The following is a 24,824-nucleotide window of genomic DNA, read 5'->3' as shown; positions in this document are numbered from 1 at the left end:
ATTAACCAAGGTCCTACAGTTAGGTCTTTCCCACTCCAGAGCTTCGGACCAGCATGCTTCCTCCAGCTCTGGGCCCTGGCTTTCTGTTCTGCTGTGCTGGGAACAGAAGGCCCTGTTCGCTTTGGGCTGTCATCTGCTTGCCAGGGGACTTTGGGAGTAAGATACCCACCCTCTCTAAACTCCTGGTTCCCTCTAAGATCCCCAGCAGCAGGCAGCCTGGGTGGCTCAGCAGTTTAGCGCCACCTTCAGCCCAGGGTGTGATCCTGGAGACCCAGGATTGAGTCCCACGTGGGGCTCCCTGCATGGAGCTGCTTCTCCCTCTGCCTCTCTCTTTCCTTGTGTCTCTCATGAAGAAATAAATAAAAATCTTTAAAAAGGGGGGGGGATGGGAGGAAGGCAGGGGAAGATCCCCAGTAGCACCAATATGCCCTGGTTCTGTGTGTGTTCTGCCAGCAGAGACCAGGAGCTGTCTGGTATCCCAGTGAAGAGAACAGAAACCTGGAGGCACCTGCCAGGCCTGGGTGAGGCCTGCAGGGCCCCTTCTTAACACCTGCGTGCACTGCTCTGGGGGACACAGTGTGGTCCACTAGCCACGTGCCAGCATGGGAAGGGAGAACTGTCACCAAGTCAGGTGCTTATGCATTTGGCCTTAGCAATCCCATGAGGTAGGCATTATTTCCATTTTCCAGAGGAGAAACTGAGGCATGGAGTTTAAAGAATTTGCCCCAGTGGCACCCAGCCAGGCTGCAACAAAACTGATACCTGATTCCAGGGCTGTCTGACCCCAGAGGCTGAGGTCTGTGCTAGCACCCGGCTGCTCAATAGGACATGACCTGTAACTGCTTCCTGGGGGTGCTCTCCACCAAGGGGACAGGTTCTGGAGTCCAGCCCACAAGTGGTTATGCAGTGAGGGCCTGGCTGGAGGCTAGGAGCCCATCAGTGACAAGGTGAGCACACAGGGGCAAGGTCCCAGGCAGGCTGAGAGGCTGCCGGCCTGCCGCCTTGCCCACCACCGGTGTGCCCCATAGAAGTCACTGTCCCAAAACCTCAAACCATCCAGTGAGGGAGGCACTATCACACTCACATCACAGACAAGTAACCCGCAGCTCAGAGGGGCTAGGCCACTTGCCCAAGACTGCCTAGCTGGTAGGGGGCAAGGCCAAACAGGATTCGAGCCCAGGAAGCTGACTCCAGAGAGGCCGGGTGCTCATCCTCCGGGGTATTTCTCCATCATGTTCCTCATCTGAGTCACAGAAAAAAAGCTGGATGAGTATTTTCTCAACTCTCCAAAGGATGGCCCTAACTAAACTGTCTCAGAATGTTCAAAAGGAGCAGAGTAGGGTCCCTGCTATGGTACTAACAATGCTTATTATCCATAAATGGATAGAATACTGCCCCTGAGTGCCAATCCCCATGTGCCTGGACTCTGGGCCTTGGGTTTGCCCAGCCACGCAGTGATAGGGCCAGGTAACCTATTAAATAGACCGTTCACTCTGGCTTCCTAGATTTAAGGCCACTGGGTTCCACCACTTTCTTGTGCATGTGACCCTGGGTGAGCTAGTTAACTTTCTGAGCCTCGCAGTCCTCATTTATAAAACAAGGATGCCTCCTCTTGCCTCACAGGGTCAGGTGAGGCCCACCAAAGATGATGAAGGCAGAGAGTGCCACACAAAGCAAGAGGTCCAGCAGAGGTGGCCTCCTATTCTTGGTGCAGGACTTCTGTGACATCACCATTCACTGCCACCAGGACATGTGTCACTGCACAGCCTTGCCCTGAAAGTGAATACGAGGGCTCACACCCCACCCTGGACCAACAGGGCACTCCCAGCAGCCCTACCCAGCCACCTGATATCACTGCCATGGGTGCTTTCATAAAGAGCTGTGGCTGCAAAAGAGGCGGGAGCCAGAGTACAAGGAACCACTTCTGCCTTTGCGTGCCTGGTACTCAGTGCGGCGGCCAGATACAGGGGGAGTGGAGCCCACCTGGGCTGGTTCTGTGCCAATCTTATCATGCCAATTCTTCCTGGGGAGGAGCAGGGTAAATGAGGCACAGGCCCCCGCCCAGGCTGGTCAGGGTTCTGTTTCCGGATTCCTGACCTCAAGTCTACACCGGTCAGCTCACAGGCTTGGGGGAGCCCTCTCTATCCTCTTATAAAGCTGGGATGGCAAAGGCTCAGGTGATCTGAACACTATGCTATAAGATGCCTCAGAGACTATGCAACTCTGGGCTGTTACCTGCAGGAGGGGACAGGGAGCAGGGGTGCTGGCTGGCTCCTTAGGGAGAGGCAGGGAGCTCTGTGGGGCCCGGGGAATGGACAGAGGTTCAAGCTTGGGGGCACAGTTAGGACGGAGAAAGTGCTGTAGCCTTGACTGGGGCAGCATCTCTTCCCTACCCAAGCCCCCCACACCTCTGCCCCACCTGCCCGCTTCCCCACCCTCCTGGACCAGAGTGTGGTCAGCACCCCCTCCACTGGGGGAGTGGTGGGAGCTTAGAAGATGCGGGGCCAACGTCTCCCTTGATTTGATTCTGGCTCCATCACTTGCTGGCTCTGCAGCCTTCCCTGGGCCGTGGTTTCCTCACAGGCAAGAAGGCAGGCTGGGCTCACTTCTCAGAGGCCCGTAGCTCTGACAGTCCGTGATTTTACATAATAAGCAGCACACGTGCGTCACTCTCCACCTCGTACTTTCCACTTTGTACTTTGCTGTATGTTATCTCCTACCCTAACATTGATCTTTCCTGTATGTTATCACGTTTAGATTTAGACCTTGTGGCATCCATATGAGGCAGGTGTGGGTTCTCCTGCATTAAAGAGAAGAAAACCAATGCTCAGGGCATTTAAGCCCAAGAACACACCCAAACAGGGCAGAAGAGAACAAGGCTTGCACCCAAGGTTCCAGAAGCCAGGAGGAAGCCTGAAAGCAGCCCTGCCAGGCCAGAGTGGAAAGCCCCGGGTGACTGGTTCAGGAGCTCATTCCAGTCTGTTCCTCTTAAAGCTGCTCCTTCAACGCGGATTAGGGAACTCTTAAAAAGGCGTAATAAAAAAAGAGTAAGTTGCAAAAGAGTATAAACAGCATGATTACTATGTAACTATTTTTATTAAAAAGAACTCCAGGGTCTCTGGGGTAGTGCAGTTGGTTAAGTGTTCAACTCTTGGTTTTGGCTCAGGTCATGATCTCAGGGTGGTGAGATCCGCACTCAGCGCAGAGTCTGCTTAACTAAGTTCCTCTCTCCCTCTGTGCCCTGCCACCCACCATGTGCACCCTCTCCCTAAAAATAAATTAATTTAATTTAATTTTTTAAAAAACTTCACACGACAGTCAAATCCAGGCAAATAGTGATTGCAAAGCGATCAGCTCTAAAGGGCAGGTAAGTGAAAGGGACAGGATTTGCATTTTTTCTTTACACACTTCGGTAGTGTTTGAATGTTTGGTTCCTTTTTATGAACAACAACCACAATCTGGGAGAAAAAAAATGTTTTGGGCACCCGCTCTAAGTCCAAACTCAGTATGAAACACTTTCCTATAATAGATTATTTCATTTAATTTCCCAAAACCCTATGGAGCATAAGAATGTTCACAGCAGCATTATTCACAATTGTCAAAGGGAACCAGGGGTGCCTGGGTGGCTCAGTGGTTGAGCATCTGCCTTTGGCTCAGGTCATGATCCCAGGGTCCTAGGATCAAGTACCGCATTGGACTCCCCTCAGGGAGCCTGCTTCTCCCTCTGCCTATGTCTCTGCCTCTCTCTGTGTGTCTCTCATGAATAAATAAATAAATACAATCTTAAAAAAATTGGGAATCAAATCAGATGACCATTGGCAGGAGAGTGAACCACTGTGGCTTCTTCACACGAGGTGATGCTGCACAGCAATAGAAACACACTCATGCATGTGACAACAAAGAGGAACCTCCTGAGTAGGCTGTGCAGAAGCAGCCAGATACAAGCAGTACCCACTGCCTGACTCCGGTTATATTAAGGTCAAGAACAGGTACAAGAAACTGATGATGACATAGGTCAGAACAGCAGTTACCCCAGAGGACTGTGGGGGTATGGACTGCAAAGGGCAGGAGGGGACTTTAGGGGGACACACAGATATCCTCTCTCTTGCTTGTTTTGTTAACTTCGTCGCAAACATTTGTAAATCATCACTGAGCTGTTCACTTTAAGATTAGCACACTCTGGGCAGCCCGGGTGGCTCAGCAGTTCAGCGCCACCTTCAGCCCAGGGCGTGATCCTGGAGACCCAGGATGGAGTCCCACGTTAGGCTCCCTGCATGGAGCCTACTTCTCCCTCTGCCTATGTCTCTGTCTCTCCCTCTCTCCTGTGTTTCTCATGAATAAATCAATAAAATCTTAAAAAAAAAAAAAAAGATTAGCACACTCTACTGTATGCGTTTCTGCATGTTATCCCTCAATTAAATAGAGGGAGGGGGAGACAAGCTGAAAAAACCATGCAAGGGAGAATCACATACAGACGAATGATGTTCACAGGTCAGGTACTCGGCCTAATGTCACATAGCTGGCAGTAGCGCAGCCGGGATTCGAAGCCAGGTCTGCTGGACTCTCACAACCTTAAGCCACCAGGCTCTGCTAACTGTACTGTACTGGCTGTACTACAGGATGCCTTGAATCTCCACCATCTGGGCCCCGGCACAGGCATCCCCGCCTCTGCTTGCTCCTCACTGCTAATCACTGGTGGCTGTGGTTCAGTCACCCGCTCATGGTGAGAGGAGCCCAGCTCAGCACACTCAGAGCTGCTGTTTCACCCACTACATGCCACGGGGAGCAGAGGCCAGCCCCACAGCTAAAGCTTTGGGCCTGGGGACCCCTGGGTGGCTCAGCAGTTTAGCGCCTGCCTTTGGCCCAGGGCCTGATCCTGGAGTCCCGGAATCGAGTCCCACATCAGGCTCCAGGCATGGAGCCTGCTTCTACCTCCTCCTGTGTCTCTGCCTCTCTCACTCTATGTCTATCATAAATAAATAAATAAATCTTTTTAAAATAATAATAATAAAGCCTTAGGCCTGCTGGGAGCCAGGACTGGAGGTGTGCTCTGTGCCAGGAGAGGTACCCTGGACACGGCTTCTCGCCATAATGGGCTCTGGCCCACAGTGACGGAACTTCAGATGGGGAAGGACAGCTGAGCAGCAGAGCTGGGCCTGGGCTTGGCTCTGACACCTGGCCAGGTGCTGAGGCTGCTGGGGCACAAGCCTTACATTGCCTCCGAAAAGCTGGCCCTGCCAGTCAATCGTACCCCCTCTTCCCAACAGGGGAGCAGAAGAACTTTCAGGAACTTGGCTCCTCCAGAGCCACCCACTCTGCTTTAAATTCCTAGCCCAGACTCCCTCTCTCCTCCTTCCAAGGGAGCCACCTCCTGCTGCTAGGCATGGATCCTCCCCTCCTGCTACATCCTTTTCATTCCCCCTCCAACTCCTACACAATCCTTGTCCCAAACCATTTCCCGCAGTTTTCCATCTGATCAGTTTCTTGGGAAGGATAATTATCTACGGAGGGAGGAGGCGGAAAAGTCCCAGAGCCAAGAACACTGTGAGAAACTTCATCTAATCCATTCTCCACCTGCCAAGAGAACCTTCATCCTCAACACAGGCCAGCTGCCATCATGCCTCACCCCAAAACCTCACCACTTCCCGTCACTACAAGAAAGAGTCCATACTCCTCGACATTGAACCAGAGGCCTTCCTGATTTTTCCCAATTTAGGTTCAGGCTCTGTCACCACTGCATTTTAAGTGGCAGTGCCAGAACCAAGCCCCGTCTGCCACCAGGGCCCACGCTGCTCCGTGCCGCCTCCTGGTGTCACTTCAGCCTGTATCGGGGCTGTTTACATGTCTGTCTCCCACACACAACTGTCAGTACCACCAGGGTGGGAGCCCCTGCCCTCACAGCTGCGCTGACACATGGCAGGTAACTGGAGTCCAGCTGAAGAGAACCTGGGACACCCAGGGCCAGCCACCTCACCTGCAGAGGGAACAGGGGGCTGTTTTAGGGGGAATTGTGGGGAGGAATGAAGACACCCTTACACCATCACAGAGGGCCTCTGCACTAGGGGCTTGGGAGACCTGGACTAACCCTGGCTCTGTCACTGTCCACTGCAGCCTGTGGGCAAGTCATTTCCTCTCTGGCCTTTTGCTTCCTCCTCTGTGAGATGAGGGGGTTGGGCTAGGCTCTATGACTGCTCACCAAGCATTTGCCAGCCTTACTGCTGGGTGCTCTCCACAGCACTGTCAAGGACTGCCCCCCCCCCAGGTCTGCCTGCCAGGCCCCCCACTGCTGCAAGAGCTGGCAAGTCTAAGCCTCTTGGTCCCCAACCCCCTTATCTTTTCTTTCTCCAGCCTGGATCCCTCACTCTGTCCCTCGCATCCTTCATAATAATAAAAGCTGATTCTCTGATTCTAAGCTTGGTCTTTCTAGGTCTGGCAGCCCCCCAGGTCATGTGGAACCATAGATTCAGCAGGGAACAGACATGTCAGAAGCCTGGCACTTGGCTGCACCAAGGCTCGCACAGGACAGGTCTGGTGACTGCTTGCCTGCAGGCGCTAGGGTGGGGCAGGGGAGGAGGAGGCAGGAGTCCAGCAGAGCCCGGCGTCCTCTCAGCCCCTCCCTTCCTCATGTGCCCTCATGCCCCTCCTGCTCTGCTCCCGCTCCCTGTTCACCCTTCCCTGGGAAGGGCTCTCCCAGCCTGGAGCTTCTGTCCCACTGCTGGTCTGGACACAGATGCCTGCATGGAAGCTTCGTACCTGTTGCTCTCCTAGACCTGGGCCGAGTGGTTGTGGGCCAGGACCTGCTTTGCTCAGCTCACTGAGGCCAGCACAAAGCCAGAGCTAACTCTCCATCTCCGGCTCCTGGGCTGCTCTGCACATCCCTTCCCACATCAGACCACATCACCCTGATCAAAAGCGTTCAATGGCACCACACAGCACCTAGACCCCAACCCAAGGCCAACCCAACCTAAGGCCAACCCAACCCACTCTTAACACTGTCTTCCCCTCCATTCTCAAACCACATCTCCTTCCTTCCCCCTCCTTCTCATTCTACTCCGAGTTCCTCAAACATGCCTTCCCCATGGCCCCTGGTCTTTGGAAGGCAAGCTCCTTCTTGTCATTTACTCAGCTCAAAAGCCACCTCCTTAGAGAGGCCTTCGCTGAGGATCCAAAGGAGCACATCTCTCTCATATTTATTTTCTTCAGGATACTTATCACTGCCTGACACCATTGTGTCCACCGCCCAACACCCCACACTGGCATGCGAGCCCCCCGACACCAGGAGCCTCCTTGTCTTTCTCCTGGCTGTGTCCTCAGCACCCAGAATAGTGTCTGATGTGGGAGGAGGGAGGTGCTACACACCAGACTCGACGGCCAGGGAGGCCTCTCTGAGGAGATGACCTCCGATGCAGGGCCTGGACAGGGAGCTGGCCTGCGGTGGGCGGTCTTCCAAGTGGCGGAGAGCAAAGGCAGAGGCCCTACAGAGGAAGGTGCACCTGAGAAACTAAGGCAGGCTGGTGTGAGCGAGGCACGGGAAGGACAACAGGCAGTGAGGGTGAGAGGTATAGCCACGCCTCTCCTGGATTTTCCTCTTATCCCAGGTTCATCAGGAAGCACTTGGAAGGTTTAAAGCAGGGGAATCCTGAGTTCTGGTTTGCATTTCTGAACAATTCATCCGGCTGCTCCATGGAGAACTGATTATAGGCAAAGAGGAGTGCAGCCAGGAGTCTGTTCAGGAGGCCCCTTGAGTCACCCAGTTACAGACGCTCGCACAGGGCTTGGACGGGAGAGCAGAAGTGGAAATAGAGTGAAGGGCGAGTCTTGGATCTGTGCAGCCATGCTTTCTAACTGCCTGAGGAGCCCTCTGGCTGGAGTTCCCAATGCCTGGGAATCCAGGCTAGCCCACCTACCCAATCTTATTTCTCACTGACCCCCAGCCCAGACTATCCCCCACACCCAGCCAGGGTGCCTCATTCACACCCACAGCTCAGAGCCTCAGCTGATGCTACAACCCTTGCCTCATCCGCCCCCCACGCCTTCACGAGGTCTTGCAAAGGCACCTGCACAAAGGTCTCTGATCTCCCCTCATTCAAGCCACATCTCTCCTCTCCCTGAAGTCCTCCTAGGCTGAGATGTGGCACAGCAATCATTGGATGCTTTTATTCCATTTCACTCCCTGAGGTGGCTGTAAAGACACGCGCACCAGGACTTGTACCTTTCAGGGTTGCCGTGACACTCGGACAACAATGTACCATGAAGAGCCCTTAGCACAAGGCCAGGCACTTGGTGGGTCCCAGAAAACAACAGCTCCCTCCTTCCCCCCTACACACAGTGACATCCAGCACCAGGGCTCACAGCCCACAGGGAGGCTCAGCTTCTCAGCCCAGCCAAGCAGGTGGGTGAATATGTTTGGGGCTGAGGTTAAATGTCTGAAAGACACCCCAAAAGGTTTTACCAGAAAAGGTCAATGGCTCTGCATTATCTATGGCTCTGTATTATTCACATCTCTGTGCCTTTCTCCAGCTCCACCCTGCAGGTGAGCAAACACCTGCTTAACCTTCAAGGCTCAGTTCAAAACTCTGGCAAGCCTTCTCTGCTCCACCTCCCACCCATCTCCTCCTGTGCACCCACAGCCCTGTGGGGCCCCACTGCAGCATTTCACAGCCTGTCACGGGTGCCTATTTATGTGTCAGTCTCTCCTGTGAGGCTGGGATTATGTTTATTCATCTTTCCATCTCCAGCACAGCATTTCTGAGGCACGAATCAGTGTTTGTTGAATGTATGCCTCCCCCTCCCAGCTGAGACCAAACTCAGACCCTTCAGCTCAGGGCTGCATCTGCATGCCTACCCCAGTCCTGGTGACAGTCAGCATTACCCAGTGCCCTCTGGCTCTCACATCTAAAACCATCTTCCAATCATTCACGTTTCCTCTTCCTTGAATGCTGCAGGCATAGTGGTCACTCCACTTCTGAGTGTTTCTGATGTGCCTGGAACTTTGCACACATTACCTGTTTCACTGGAGAAACTGAGGCTCAGCGAGGGTGGTGGAGTTGCAAAGCAGCAGAACCTTCTGTCCTTCATACTGGCACAGTTCACCTGGCACCTCATCATAGCCGGGCCTATTTTAAAAACCATCATCTGTTCTGCAAAATTTAGTGCTTTTATAGCTACGCATCAAGTTGTCATACAAAGTTGTGCTTTGCTCATTAAATGTTTCAAGTGATAAGTCTTGCTACTACGGCTGGATGGTGAAATGACTATTACATAGGAGAAATAGCAGAGAACTTGGAATGAAAAGCCCTCACTCTGGCTTCAGCCGTGCCAGTGAGGCTTATATGCTCCTAGGCAAGTCATCTAACCTCTTGGGACCTCAGTTTCCGCATTTGTAAAAAGGAGAACAGCATCTCCCCAGAAAGTTTCCTGATGCAGGTTGTAATGTGCTTTAGCCACCTTAGGAGTGTACTCACTAAAAGGATACATATGACTGATCCACAGCCACCTCACATCTGCACTTCGCACAGCACTGGACACACAGCGAGGCATCAGTAAGCCTTGCTGAGTGATTATTCAGTTGCTGGGAGATTCGAGAGTCAGAGGAAACAAGCAAGTATTTCCCTTCCTCCTGACCCTAGAGGGATTCCTGAGTGCCACCATTTATCATGTGTTTGGAATGTGCCAAACTCTGTGACACCCATCTTCCCAGGGCTCTCCCCCTGAACCCTTCCAACATTGCTGCCAGGTGCCACATTGCGTGGCACGTGATCAAACTAAGACTCAAAGAGGGGAAGGGACTTGCCCAAAGTCACGGTGCCACAAAGTGGTAGAGCTGAAATCTGAACCTAAGTCCGTGGTGGGGCAAAGCCTGTGTTCCTAACCACTATGTTCCCAAAGGGAATTGGTCTGGGACACTCCTCTGTAATTCCAAGGCCTTCCCCAACTCGAAGCTTCTGGCTGTGCCCAGTGAGACCCATTTCACTCATGCATCTCATCCAAATCCTACTTATTCTTCAAGGGTTAGTTCAACTATCACTTCCACAAAACCCCCTTCCTAACCTCCCAGGTGGTAAGGTCTTTCTGCCTCTTCTAAACCTTCAGAGAATTCCATCTGTACCTCAAATCACTCCCACTTTCTACTGCCTAACTGTCCTGCATCTATATGGCATTTCTCAGACCAGTCCCTGAATTCCTCAAAAGACATGGTTCTCATGCATCTTTGCTTGGTCTGCCAGCCAGGCTGGCCAGGGGAGGGTGGGGTGGACTCCTGTTCCCCTCCTCCACCAACTTGTAACATGAGTCTTGGGCTGTGCTGAGTGAGGTGAGCTGGCTCTGCCTCAAGCAGGCATCCTGCCTACCTGGTACAGCATCCAGATTCCTGTGGACCCTGGCCTAGGACCCAAAAGATAAGATCTTGATGCCTGGTTTGATGGCAAAGATGCTATAAAAAGCACAGCACCCAGGCTCAACACTGGCTTGTGATGGAGTCCAAAGCCTTGCACTTGGTTTTCCTGCAAGGAGGGGCTGTGTGGCCAAGGCCAAATGGCTTCCTTGCCAGGAACAGCTCTTGGATTGATACTCCAGCAGGAAGTTGCCCTTCTTAGGCTTAAAGGACCCATCAGAGTTACCAATGCTTAGAAACCAACATCCAGGCCAAAGACCACAGCCCTTCTTACTGGTCCATGTCTTACTGTCCAGAGACCCCTGGGTTATTAGTTAAGAGAGCAGGAAAAGCCTCCCTCTGCCATTGAACTCCTGTGTGGCTCTGGGCCTCAAATGGAAAATGAGAGGATGGGATCAAAACATTTTCATCTCCCCTCTGGGCCCCTGGGCCACAGGTTACCATAAGGTTCTATTTCTAGCATTCTGCAGGTAGAAAAATATTCTCTATTTCACTCCCAGAATTGGTAAGAGCAGGAGATAAAGTGTCCCAGTCCAGAAATAGCAAAGGCCAATCACGGCTGCCTAGCACTGTGCCCTCAAAGCCTGTCCCCTTCAGAGGCAATCCCTTGTCTCTGCTGCCTCAAAGGTAGCTGCTTCCCCTAACAGAAACTCAGAGGTGTGTCTGGGCCCTACCGACTTTAGGAAAAATGGGGAGAGGCCTGAATTACCTTTCAGGGTGTGAACTGGACACACCATGGAGACCTAGCAGACCCTGGGGGTAGAAAGAGCCCAGCACCTTCCCTGCCAGCACAGTAGGGCAGGGCAGGAGGAGCCTGCTGCACCTGCTTTGATCCCCAATCCAGAAAAGCTTTTCTCTGCTTTACAGGGTCACTTTCCTTTCTCTTCTCCCAGGACACAGCTTACTCATTCTGACTGGGTTCAGTTCCCTTGCCTAGAATGAGTTCTACAGTCTCCCAGGCAAATCCCACTTGCCCTGGGGTTCAGTACAGTACTTTGCCCAAGGAAAGTCCTTTACCGTTCTTCAAATTTTCACAGCACAAAAGTTCAAAGCTCCTCAACTTTGTGGGGCGACACAGATCTCTCGGAAAATGTTGTGGCTAGTACTACTCTCTGATAAAAACACATACATAGGGGATCCCTGGGTGGCGCAGCGGTTTGGCGCCTGCCTTGGGCCCAGGGCGCGATCCTGGAGACCCGGGATCGAATCCCACATCAGGCTCCCGGCGCATGGAGCCTGCTTCTCCCTCTGCCTGTGTCTCTGCCTCTCTCTTTCTCTCTGTATGACTATCATAAATAAATAAAATTAAAAAAAAAATTTTAAAAAACACATACATACAATGTCTGCAGACTATCTTGGGGGGCCCATAAGTCCCCTGAACTCCACCATGGACTCAGAAAGACTCTTAGGAACACCTAGATGGCTCAGTCAGTAGAGCATGCAACTCTTGTGAGTTCGAGCCCCACAGTGGGTGTAGAGCCCACATACATAAATACATAAAAAGAAGTATCTTAGAAACCTAAATCCTAGAAGAAAAGCAGGTCATCCAGTCCATTCTCCCACCTAAGCCAGAATCCCTTCCAAAAGCCAGTCTTACCAAACGATGTTCATCTTCTCCACCTGGCCCACTCCTCAGGACCACTCCTTCAGGAAACCTTCCCTCATGTCTCCTCCTCTAATCCAATGCCCCATCATCCCAGCCTGAGCTACACACTCTCCAAACCTTGTATGTTGTCTTACTTCTCCAGCAACCAAGATGGCTCTCTGCGAACCTGTTCATTTGATCTCATAACCCTGAGCTGGAGTTGGAGAGGACCATGATCCTATACTTGGGAATTCCGTACTCTGAAGCCAGGGCTGATGACAGCAGTGGCCCATCTCCCAAAAGGCCTCAGTCTGCCCAGGCCTCACCAGAGCAGGAGCTCCTCTGGGATGACTGCCTTTCCTACTGAAAACTCCCAGAGAGGCCTTTCTTTCAATAACTGGAATCGACAGATAGGAAAACTAAGGCCCAGGGAGGCAAAATGACTTACCATAGGTCAATCTGCAAGAAAGAGGCAGAGCTAGGACTAGGATCCAGGTCTCAGCCTAGAACAATTTTTCCTTTATACAAATGGTTTTATGAAAACTAAATCTATCCTCATACTCCCACACTCATATATGCATAGAGAATTTATGAAAAGAAGCACAAGAAAGTTAACTCTGGGGAGTAAGACAGTCAGGTTATCAGAGAAATAAGGAGGGAACCTTTTACTTTTATCTTAATACCCTTCCAGACTGTGAGTTTTATTTGTTTGTTTTGTTTTGACCACAAACATGTTTTATTTATTCATATTTTAAAAATAAATCTGCCACAGAAAGGAGATTCTGGCCCCAGCCCACTCCCAACACACATAAAAACAAAGAGAAGCTATAAGTCAATCTGTCTAGGCACAACCATAAATTAGTGAGATTGCCTTCTTGCATGGTTTATGGACACTGGTCTCATTCATTCACAGTCACGGTGCAGTTGATGGCTTGAAGAATCTTCCCAGGAAAAGTTCAATTCAATTAGGCCTCTTGGCAGCTCCCTGAGGAAGCTCTGGTATCTTGCTTTTACTTACACAAATGGAGGGCAGACCAAACAGAACCAGACTTTTCCAGAGAGACCCCACCCAGCCCAGAGAGGATCCCCTTAAAGACTCTCCATTAGAGCCAAGCCCAGGGAAGTGGCAAGGGAGGGAGGTGGCCTTGGCAGCACCACTCACATGCAGGCTGACGCCTCAAAGCACTCTAAGTGTCACTTTCTGAGTTTAGTGAAACTCCCCGCCTGGCATTCGGTCTTGTGAGGAGCCTCTCCAACCCTTCCTCTCCTTCTCTGAGCTGTCAAACTGGTTTCCTGCCTGACCCATGCTTCACACGGACCCCATCTCTACATGGAAGTCAGTCATGCACTCCTTCATTCCCCAGAGATACAGGAGTCCTTCCTCTGTGCCAGGCACAGAGAAGAAAGCAAACAAAGGCCCTGTCCTCAGGGGGCTTACACCCGTGGGGATCGTGTGCTGAGAATAACTCTCTGGGTCCTGCATGGCTATCTTATTCCTCTCCATCCTTCAAGACTAGCTCAAATTCCACTTCCCCTGAGAGGCCTCCACTACTCACCCCTGCCCTCAGGGACTGTTTATTCCCTGAACTTTGCCTGCCAGGATGTTTGTGCCATCCCCTCAGCACAAACCATTTTCTCCTAAGCACACTGGAGGCTCCTAATGAGCAGGGCCTGGGGTTTCACTTTTCTTGGTTGCCTGATGGCCCACAATGCTAAATGCCTGGTGGCTGACTTCGCCAACCTGACTCTCCAATCTCAGCTTGAAGAGACAAATTAATCAGCTGCTCTCAGGCTGACCAGGACAAAGACATAGCCTTTGTGAGCTTTGCCTGGCACACGGCAAGTGCTATGCAAGTGTTAGCTATTTATTATTTTGGTGAGCTCGTGGGCTCTGCCTGAAACACAGCTGTGATGTCACCCCTCTGCCTTCAGAGCCTGGTCTCCAACAGGCTGAGTTCTGTGGAAGGGTGAGACTGGGCTTAGGGGTAAGTGTCCCCACAGGGGACTGGGAAGGGGGCACTGGGGAGGAACAGGACTTCTCATCCTGAACCTCACTGCAAGCCGCTTACGAATATATCTTTTCAGAAAAGTACTTGTGGAGGTGATTTGGGGAACTCCAAACTCTCAGCAAGTCAGTATTAGAACTCAGGGGTCAGGTCTGGCCGAAGAAGACCCTGAAATTGGTCCCACATGTTAGATGAGCTTTAGGGGTAAGAAAATGAAGTCAGCATGATCCCAAGGAAGGGGGAGAGCCCACTGATCAGACCCAACTCAAAACTTACTTCAGTTAAAACTGAATTAGCCCATAAGATTAAAAATACCCACATATAATCACAGGCTGCCTAAAAGTATCAGTTGATGTTTATCGGCATCTAAAGAGATGGTTTGGCCCAGGGCGGTGTGTGCAGACAACCTTGGGGAGACATGTCTGACTCAGACGTTTGCAGGGGGTGTGAGTGCTGCAAAATGAGGCCCACACAGGCGATGGATGACTCAGGAATAACCCAGGTCCTGGGTTTGCTGAGTGAGCCTTCTCTCCTCACCACGGAGGGAAAGGGGGCAGGTGAGGGGATGATGGAAGGAGGCAGGCCAGCCAGCTCAGGCCAGGCTGGCATTCCCAAAGGGAGTCTGAGGGCCCCTCCACTCCCATTCCCTGCCTCTCCTGTGTTTCTGAATGCCAAACCTCAGAGAAGGGCTATTTAATTCATGGTGGGACATGGAGAGGTGGGGGCTAGGGGTGTCACAGGTTTTTCCCTAAACCCAAGAAACGATCCACAGAGAGCAGGCAAGACTTGAAATAGTAACACCTTAAAACTCTTCCTTTTCAAAATGATTATGGGAAAAATCAGACTTCCGAAATGAAAGGGAGTTGGGGCATAATGAAGAACACGGGCTCTGGAGTCAGAAAGATCTGGGCACGAACTCCAATATTTTCTAGCTGCGCAAGTACCTGGCATAGTTTCTGAAATAGGAGCTTAATAGGCAGCCACTAATGTAATTAAGAAATATACGACAAAATTATTACAAAATATTCCTTAACAGGAGCTTAGAGAGGTTGTATACCTTGCCTAAGGTCACACAGCCCAGCAAAGAACTAAGACCAGATCTCAGGTTTCTTGACTCCCTTGTTCCTGCCCATTCAGCAGTTTTTTGGTTGTAATTCACTTCTCTGCTTGTCCTATCTCCTCCCGGAGGCCCTACAACACTTTAAGAAAAAGCCCTCTATTTCAAAGGTTTGCTGTTCCATTGACCAGGGCTCTGAGAATGACAGGTCCCAAGGCTGAGTTCAGCCCTCATACTCTACATAGGAACTAGGAGTTGATCTGGCCTGGGCTCCAGATGACCCCAGATGCCTTACTCCTTCAGTTCTCCCCTCCTACTAGGGGAACTGGTGTCCTTTCTGACAACCACTGAGGTTACCAACATGGATGTGCCTTGTCACTTACTCTCATCAAAAACCCCTTTGGATCTCTAGTCTCCGTTCTCTTTATAATGACCCAGCATGTCAGCCAGGCAGGAAAGGATGGAGTCTTGGGTTAGAAGCCCAGAGATTAAAACAAAAGAAGTCCAAGTCCAGAGATTGTGTCCTTGGCACTTACTTGCTAAGTGGCCTCAGGTCCCTTAGCTGTATAATGGGCACATCAATACCACCTGCTAACCCACTGAGACAATCAGGATTAAATACTACATATGCAAGTGCTTTGGAAACAAGTTACAATAGTAATGAGAATTACTACCAAATTCTACCTGCCTATAGGGCTAAAGAAATTTGTGCCACCTGCTCCCAACACAGAGGCTGCCTCTCAGGGGATCCTGCTGGGCCCTGAGGGTAACCAAAAGCAGCCCCACACCCTTTCTTCCCAGAGGCAGAAGGTCACAATCACAAGGTTAGCCACCCCCTGCTGGCTAACCCCCCTTTCACTGGCACTCCCCTGCCTAACCAAGGAAGAAGGAAGCCTAGTCAGACCAAAGAGATGGCAGGCAGGGTCACTACCAGGGGACCAGGGAAAGCCCAGGAAAGCCCTGCAGGATTCAGCTGTACCTATATGCAACTCATGGGGACAGGGGATAGGCCCAAAGCTGGGCACAGAACCCCAACTGCTTTCTCAGGACAGAGAGAGGGCTCCCACCACTGTCATCTACCCCACCCCTAGAGGGAGTCCGAGTGCAGCATGCTGGGCATCGACTCCACAGAAGGCCACATGTGCCTCTGCCCATGGGACTGTGAGGGGCAGGAGATACAGTTGCACTCCTCTGGGAGGCTATGCCAAGACTCACACAGAAAAGAAACAGCAATTCAACATCACGGAAGATAACCTCTATGAGCTGTTTCCTCATCTGTAAAACAGAGATAGCCTTTATTTCGTATGATTATAGTAGGAATTAAATGAGACCACTTTTATAAAGTGCCTGACACTACTCTGTAGATACTCAATAAATGGTAATTCTGATTAAAACACAAACACACCCAACAGAAGAGATGTCACAGGGCAGGCTAGGCCTCATGCCAAAGTTGTGGATAAACAATAAGGGAAACGGGTTCAGGGGGAGAAGTCAGAGCAACTGCTGTGGGATGGAGTGGGCTGGGAAGACCGCCCAAAAGGGTGGAGTCTGAACAGGCCATAGAAGCTGTCTCAGCAGCCAGGCACAGTGCTGGGCATTCCCAAGTGTGCCCTCTACACCGGTCTTAGAAGGCTATCTTAGCATCTTCACCTTACCAGTGAGGCAAGTCAGGTCCAGCGAAATGAGGCACCTGGCCATGATCACTGGTCCTGAAGGGCAGGAGCAGAGCCCAGACTTTCTGACCATGTCTGCTTTCCCAGAGCTAGAGGAGCGCAGTGGGAATGAGAGGAGGAAAGGCATGTCTTGTGGGAGCTCAGCTAAACGAAGTCCAGCAGCTTAACCAATCGAAGCCCTCCAAGCACCCTGACACTTCTGGAGACACATGTCCTACCTGAAGGCTTCCTCCCAGACCCCAGCTGACCCTCCCCTTCCCACCCCTCCCACTGTCCTGCAGTCCATCAGCTGTTTTCCCAAAGAGAAAAAGGTCACCCCTTTCTTTTTAGAGAGTGCTGTTTGGGCTTCTTGAGACAATTTCAACATGACCTTTAGAGTTGTTCCTCTCTCCTTTTGTGAAGTGGGAGAGGTGAGTTCTAGTCTTAGTTTTACAGGAAACCATTTGCTGGGGCTGACATCCATGCATATGAAGTGGGCAATAGTGACCCTACCTCCCCGCCTCACAGACTTGTTTAAGGAGGAAATGGCAGGATATGCCTTGCAAAGACCAAAACAAAACAAAACAAAAAAGCTATAAAGCTATAAGATGTGAAAAGACAAAGGAAGGCTTCTTGTCTCTGGTCAGGAGACAAGATGAATACCTGCTTTATGGGTTCTCGGGCCTCTGCCAGGAGTTCCAGGTCAGGGATATGGGCAAACAAACTCAGGGGGTGCCAGTGGTGAGCTGGGTTACAGGGAGGCTCTCCCTTGGAACAATCACTAGACTGGGAGTCGGGTGAACTGGGGACAAAGTGTAATTCACACAGAGCCCACACATCACAAGGGGGGGAGAAGCGGGAAGCAGACCTAACCTAAGGCTTGGGGTCACGTTCACAAGGTCTCCCAATGGTCTAAACTCCCCTCTTACCACCAGCCCCTCCCCGTCAAGGAAAAGGCAAGAATCTCTGTCAGAGAGAGCAAAAAGGCCCAGAGAAGGGCCTCCTGTCACCCACTGAGCCAGTCAGAATAGAACCCAGAAGCTTTTGTTACTCTAGAACTTCAACTGTAGCCCACTCCGCCCTCCCACAGCTCTCTCTGATGGGGGCAACCCGAGGCCCTGCTCGCTGATTAGGACAGGAAGGTGAACTGCATACAGCGCTTTTTGCTCTTTAAGGAGGGGTACCTTGCAAGGGAAGCAGCTGCCAGCCATGACAGAATGAGGGCTTGCACACGACTCCTACCCACACTGCGGCGCTGAGAGAGTAGGCAAGACCCCAAAGTGAACTCCTAGGCTCCTGGGTATCTGTAAGTGCAGAGGGAACGTGGCCTCAACCCCCACCCTGGGCCCCTAAGTCAGTTGGTGCTGTTTCCCCTCCCCGCCCAGGACCAGCCCTGGAGGCAGCTGAAGTGAGAGGAAGAACAAAATCAGGACACACCCAACACCCCAAAACCTTAAGGAAGGACACCGTGTGACAGCCTAGGGTTGAGAGATTTGTGAATCTTCAGCTTCAGAGAAGACTGTATGTATATAGGAGGCTGAGGTAGGGATCCATCTACCTTTGGTGGTGAAAATCCCAAAAGGGGCAGCTGTCACTCACTGAGCGCTTCCTGTAGGAAAAAGGCAGCTTTGTATGTATTAACTTGGGTCACTGTCACATTGGCAGCACTACAGGTACTATTATTTTCCCCATTTTCTATCTGGGGAAGCGGAGGCTCAGAAAGGCTAAGTGGCAGAGTGGAGAAGCCTTTATCTAACCTCAGTTCTACTCTGCAAAGAGAAAGGGACAAAATGAGCAACCACCTTTGCCACCTGAAAGGGGACCCTTGAGATCTTTTGGTCCTAATTCTCTCTCCCAGAAGAGCCAGATGCTAGGGCTCCTCTGTTTTCTGAATGCCCTTCCAAGCCAGAGACACAGACTTTTAGAACTGCAAATGCCCTGAGATCATATCCAGCCTCCTCATTTTACAATGAAGAGAATTGAGGCCCAAGGCCGAGTGACTTGCCAGGTTACCCGAGTCAGTGGAATGGCAGAAATGACAGACCTGGAAGTGGCCAAGGATCAACTGACAGGTGGGGAGGTGTGACAGGCCCAAGGTCACAGAGAAAGGTGGGATGAGAAGCCAAGTTTCCTAACTTCTAGATTGATGCCCTTGCCATGGCATCATCTCTGTTCTCCAGCTCCTCAGGGTCTCTTGGCACAGGTACTGGTGGGAACAAAGCAGGCCAAGCCTGACCCCATTAGAAATAGATACCAGGCCTTCAGGGACAAACTCCTTACTGCCCAGAGTAGGATCTCTGTGGTCTTGCTGTTGTCCCAAGAGAAGGCACTGAGACTTGTAGTGTAGCCCCCAGCGCTCAGTGCCCTAACACAATGCCAGGTATCACTGGAAGATGAGGGAGTTGCAGAGAGAAGGGTAATTTATAGACAGTGATTATGGTCTCATACAGGCAAATGACACGTCATGGTCACTAGTTTCCTATAAAAAATTAAGACACAGGTTTCATGACTCAATTGATATGGTCAAATTTAGAGATTCTTGCCAGTTTCACAGCTGGGCAAGACCTGTAGGAAAAGGCCCCAGCTTGTTCAAGGTCATGTTGTTGTCGGAATCGGTACACATGGCTCCCCTTGCCCAGTCCTTGATTTTTACCAGGAAGCTGGCTGCCACCGGGGTATAGGTGCATGGAGCTGGGCCACCAGCTCCATACACTGGCCCTGCTATTGCCACAGCACCAGAGCTCCACACCAGCAACCGGATCTGTCAAAACAGAGTGTCCTCCTGCAGCACGTCCCAGAACCTGCCTCACACCAGCCTGGCATCTCCTCTCGGCTCTAGCATGTCCTTGGAAAAGCTGCGAGGCTTCCTATCAAGAGTCACAAACTCTCCAAACCCAAACCAGCAGAATCCCAGATCTTCATGCCTTCCGCAGATAGCTGAGGCTAAAAAAGCAAAAGCAGCTTTCAAAGCCCCCTTGGACACACTTCCAGGGACTTCTGGGCTATGCACGCTCCACTGAACTCCATCAATCACCCAGCAGAACAGAGTATTCAGGCCTAGCAGTGAGGGAGACCAGGGAGGGGAGGGAACTACTTTTTTGGTTCCTTCTCCCAAAAAGAACACTTCAAAGTCTCTTCAGACCAGAACATCCTGAGCCCACCCACCTGTCCCTCTCCCCACTTGGTTGAGTGACTGGCCAGCCCATGTAGCACCTTGAGACACAGCCGGGTGCCAATGTGGAGGTGAGGGAGGGGGGGCAGACCAAGCTTCAACTTCCTCCACTCCCCCCTTTGCCTCTAAAACAGACTTTAAAAACTTCCAGGGCCCCAGTCCCATAAGCTGTATAAAGGATAGCATTCCTGGGCCGGAAACTGACTCAGGGGCTCCCAACCAGCCTGGGCAGGCAAAGCTGACAGATAACATTCTGGGAATAAAGGAAGGTGACACTATGAGGATCCCTCATAGTTCCTCCACACTTCTAGGTCTCCAGCACACAGGTCCCCTGCTATACTTAAACTCCTCAGACAGACCAAGTAGATATAAACTTCATCCTGGAATGCCCTCCCATGAAGCATGTAATTGCCCTGGCTGCTGTTGACAGAGCAGACTGTGCCACTTGCTGGAAGACACTCCTATCTCACACACAGCTGGGTACCTGGCTCCCCTCAGGGTCTGGCCCAGCCAGAGACCTGCAGGGCCTGGAACCCTTGCTGAAAGTACCTAATATAAGAAGCATCCCAAGTTCTAATCCTGCTTTCTCTCACGCACAGAGCTGGCTCCAATCTTGGGAGCACTGGGACCACAGAGCTCAAGTTTGAGAAGGACTAAGATGGCAGGATGGAGGCTGCCTACATTACTGGAGTGGCCCAGACCCTCACTCCTGGGCAGTCTCAAGCGGTAAGGGTGGGGCAAGAAGCCCACCAGTTTGGTAGCAGCACAGGTGTCGGAGCAAACTGGACTTACCTATCTTCATGAGGCAGGCCAGCAGGATCCAAAGCGAGATCTCAAAGGGTGTGCGCACATGTGTGTAGTCGATGCCCAGGACTGGGAAGGCCTTTCGAGTCTTCATGCTGTGCTCAGTGACAGAATGGTTAACAGGACGGCTCTCGGGGGCCAGCTCCGGTGGGGCAGTGGTGACATCCCCAATCGAGCGTTCCCGTGGTGGCTCTGAGCCTCGGATGGTGTTGGCAGTAGGGCTGGGCTGCAGGCCATGGCTCCTGAGAACAGGTAGCAGCCCCACCAAGGCTACGGCCACCAGCAACGAAGGGAAGATTCGCGGAGGAGCGCGGCCGCAGATGCCAGACCACAGAAGCAGCATGCTGATCCCTTGGCTCAGCAGGCCTTGACCGTTAGCAAAGTGAGAGTAAGACCCGGGACATAGGTGGCAAGGGGTCAGCAGGTGGAAGACGGACTGGGAGCAATCTCTAGAAAAAGTTCATGTTTCAGAGAGGTATTTGTGTGGAAGCAGATCTCTGCGGGGTGGAGGGAGGCTGGGTTTGCAATGGAGAACTCCAAAGTGGACAAAGAGGACAAGGACCCAGAAAGGACCACAGGAGACCAAAAAGGTCCAGGCCCGGGAAAGGAGGTGGGGGGAAAGAGACTGCACCCTAGGGACAGAGGAAGAGACAGGATAGGATGGACCCCAGGGAAGGAAAAGAGGGAAAGATGGAATTCTTGGCTGAGCAAAGTGACTGAGGAGCTAGGACTCAGCTAAGGGAAGGGGCAGGGAGCCTGAGTAAAGGAAGGGGACCGAAGGTGGGGGGGCCGGAGGGCGGGAGTGGGAGCCAGTCCAGGAAAGGAGAGAGGGGGCTGGGAGCCCAGCCTGCGAGGAAGGAGTGAAGCCGGAAAGCTGCTGCCGGGAGCTTCCCCACCCAGAGAAGGGCCGGGGTGCAGGCAGGCGCGCTGGGCTGAAATTCCGGGGAAATGGAGGGAGGCGGAAGGCGGAGGCAGGCGGCCTGGCGGGAGGGCGCCTCGGGGCGGGCTGGGGGCGGCTCGCGGTGGGCCGGCAGCAACACGCCCCTCCTTGCGGCCCTGGCGCGGCGCGGCGCTCCGCCCCGGCCCAGCTTCAGTTCCGCCGCGTCCAGCTCCAGTGACAGCCCCAGCCCCGGCCCCAGCCCCAGCCCCGGCAGCGGCGGACTGATGCTTCGCTGAGCCCGGTGCTGGTATTTATACGCACCAACGAGCAGCCAGCGCCGCGGGCTAGAGGGACCTGTCAGCGCCCGCGCACCGCAGCGACCACTGCCGCCAAGGGAGGGAAGTACGCGTAGCAAGAGGAAGAGCAGAAGAGGCAAAAAAAAAAAAAAAAAAAAAAAGGTGGGGGGGGGGGAATTGAATCCCCAGAGATTCTAACTAACAAGGATAGAATGCTGTACTATTTACAAAGCACTTTCACGTAGACACCTGCGGGATCGTGAGTTCCCAGCTATCTTGGAAAGGATGTATTTTATCTTATGTGTTTGGTTACTATATGACCTTGAGCAAGTTACTTAACTTCTCTGTTCCCTAGCTTTCTTATCTGTCAAGTGCATATGGTAAAACTACCTATTTTGGAGGGATGCTATGATGACTAGATGAGATAATCTACACAAACTGTTTAGAATAGATCCTAGCCTATAGAACCATTCCAGTTTTGCAGGTGAGAAAACAAGAGAATTCCTTAGCTAGTATATAGTTATATTAGTTTGCTAGAGCTGCTGTAACAAAGTACCACAAACTGGGTGGTTTAAAGAATAGAAATTTTGGGGACACCTGGTTGGCTCAGCAGTTGAGCGCCTCCCCAGGGCATGATCCTGGAGTCTTGGGATCGAGTCCCACATCTGGCTCCCTGCACGGAGCCGGCTTCTGTCTCTGCCTATGTCTCTACCTCTCTCTGTCTCTCATGAATGAATGAATGAATAAATAAGTCTTTAAAAAAACAAAAGAACAGAAATTTTTGTCTTATACTCTGCAGACTAGAGGTCTTAATTGAAGGGGTCAGCAGAGTTGGGTCCTTTTGAGAGCTCTGAGGCCGAATCTATTTTTTGCCTCTCCTAGCTTCCAGTGGTCGGCTGACAATCTTTGAGGTTGGACGATTATGCCAACATAACCACTCTTCATGTGGTCATCTCCTTGGGTCTCTCTCTCAGTCCAAATTTCCCCTTTTTACAGGATTACCAGTCAGATGGATGGGGGCCCACCTTAATGATATTATCTTAACTTGATCATCTTTAATCATCTATTTCCAAATAAGGCCATGCTCACAGGTCCTGGAAATTAGAACTTCAACATCTTTTGGGAGGGTACAATTCAATCCACAGCAGTGGTGGAACTGAGATTTGAACGTGTTCATTGGAATTGGTAAAATTTAAGAGGTCATAGCTGTAGACAGGAATCATTGGAAAGCTTAGAGCAGTACCCAGCAAACACCACACATATATATATCATTATCTTTATTTACATGTACTGAGGGCCTCAAATGTAGACTTTTGGTGTTAGGACTGCATGAAGTTATACATTCAGTCACATAGACACATTGATAGACTAGAAGGAAGGGATATCTGAAAATTGGTTCCATCATGAGACTATACCACCTAGAGTGTGCTATGAATTTAATAATTTCAGATAAATTATATCACTATTATATTATTCAGGGTAAAAGTGTGATCTTATTAAAAACAGTTAAATATACTGTGATATTTCTAACCCTGTTTTAGCAAGTCCTCATTTTTTAACCATTCCAGCCCCATCTTTCTCAACTCAGAGAAGACATGTTTGTGCAGATCTTTCCCCCTGCAGATCTAGTGCAATCTTAGATGCTTGGACCTTGGGTGGCATCTCCTCCCCCTGCACCCCCAGCCATGTCTGCTTCCCTGTCCCCTCACTGAATCTTTTCAACAAAAGTAATGGGAATTTTATGGAATTGCTATAGCTATGACATCAATATATGTAGCAAATAATGTGTGGAAAGAATATGCTGGGCCACTTACTAGCTGTATGTCATGACCAAGTCACATTTTACATTTTGTTTTGTCACTTAGTTTCTTCATATACCCAAAGTAGGTCTTGAACCCACAACCCTGAGACCAACAGTCACGTGCTCTACTGACTAAGCCAGTCAGGTACCCCGGTGCATACCTTTATTTAAAAATACTTTATTTTTTTAGCCAGGGGTGCCTGGGTGGCTCAGTCGGTTAAGCATCTGACTCTTGATTTTACTTAGGTCATGATCTCAGGTTATGAGATTGAGCCCCATGTTAGGCTCCAAGCTCAGCAGGGAGCCTGCTTCTCTCCCTCTGCCCCTCCTCCTGCTTATGCACATGCTCACTCTCTCTCAAATAAATAAATAAATCTTAACTTAAAAAAATACCTTATGGCTTGTTTGGCTTTCAGTTCAGAGGAGATGAAGGTGCAACTGTCTTTGGTGGTCTGGAATCCAGGTTCATCTGACACCAGCCACCTCCACCATGCCACCTAAGTTTGACCCCAACAAGATCAAAGTCATGTGTCTGTGGTGCACCGTTAGGGAGATCAATGTCATGTCTGCCCTGGGCCCAATTCACCCTCTGGGTCTATCTCCAGAAAATGTTGGTGATGACATTACCAAGGCAAGCAGTGATTAGAAGAGTCTGAGGATTACAGTGAAATTGACCATTCAGAATAGATAGTCCCAGATTGAAGAGATATCTTCAGCCTTGGCCCTAATTATTAGAGCCCTCAAAGAACTGTCAAGAGACAGAAGAAAAACATTAAGCACAGTGGAAATATCACTTTTGATGAGATTGTTGACATTACCTAACAGATGCAGCACAGATCTTTAGCCAGAGAACTCTCTGGAACCATTAAAGAGATCCTGGGATGGCCCAATCTGTGGGTTGCAATGTTGATGGCCACCACCTTCATGACATCATAGATGACATTAATAGTGGTACAATGGAATGCTCAGCTAGTTAAGAACTACAAAGGAAAATATTCCAATAAAGGATCATTTGGGGTGCCTGGCTGGCTTAGTAGGACATGCAACACTTAATCTCAGGGTCATGAGTTTGAGCCCCAGTTTGGGTGTAGAGATAACTTTTAAAAATAGTAAGTTAAATGACATATTTTTTAAAAGAGAGACAGGGCAGCCTGGGTGGCTCAGCGGTTTAGCACCTG

The 24,824-nt window shown here is 51.0% G+C and overlaps 1 protein-coding gene and 1 pseudogene across 1 annotated transcript in view; one reads left to right on the top strand and one right to left on the bottom strand.

The window, feature by feature from the left end:
- Positions 1 to 21,806, bottom strand: part of SLC9A1 (solute carrier family 9 member A1) — a 48,520-nt gene extending 26,714 nt beyond the window's left edge. The window contains exon 1 of the mRNA XM_026014345.2: positions 20,658 to 21,806. Coding sequence (XP_025870130.1) covers positions 20,658 to 21,012 — 355 coding nt within the window. The 5' untranslated portion in view covers positions 21,013 to 21,806. The remainder of the gene's footprint in view (positions 1 to 20,657) is intronic.
- Positions 21,807 to 24,136: 2,330 nt separating this feature from the next.
- LOC112931656 (large ribosomal subunit protein uL11-like) lies at positions 24,137 to 24,623 on the top strand (annotated as a pseudogene).
- The last annotated feature ends 201 nt before the right edge of the window (positions 24,624 to 24,824 follow it).

This window comes from Vulpes vulpes, chromosome 2 (assembly GCF_048418805.1).
Source record: "Vulpes vulpes isolate BD-2025 chromosome 2, VulVul3, whole genome shotgun sequence".
In the NCBI taxonomy this organism is placed as follows: Eukaryota; Metazoa; Chordata; class Mammalia; order Carnivora; family Canidae; genus Vulpes; species Vulpes vulpes.
Note: the sequence above shows the minus strand (reverse complement) of the source record. Positions and strands in the feature narration are given on the sequence as shown.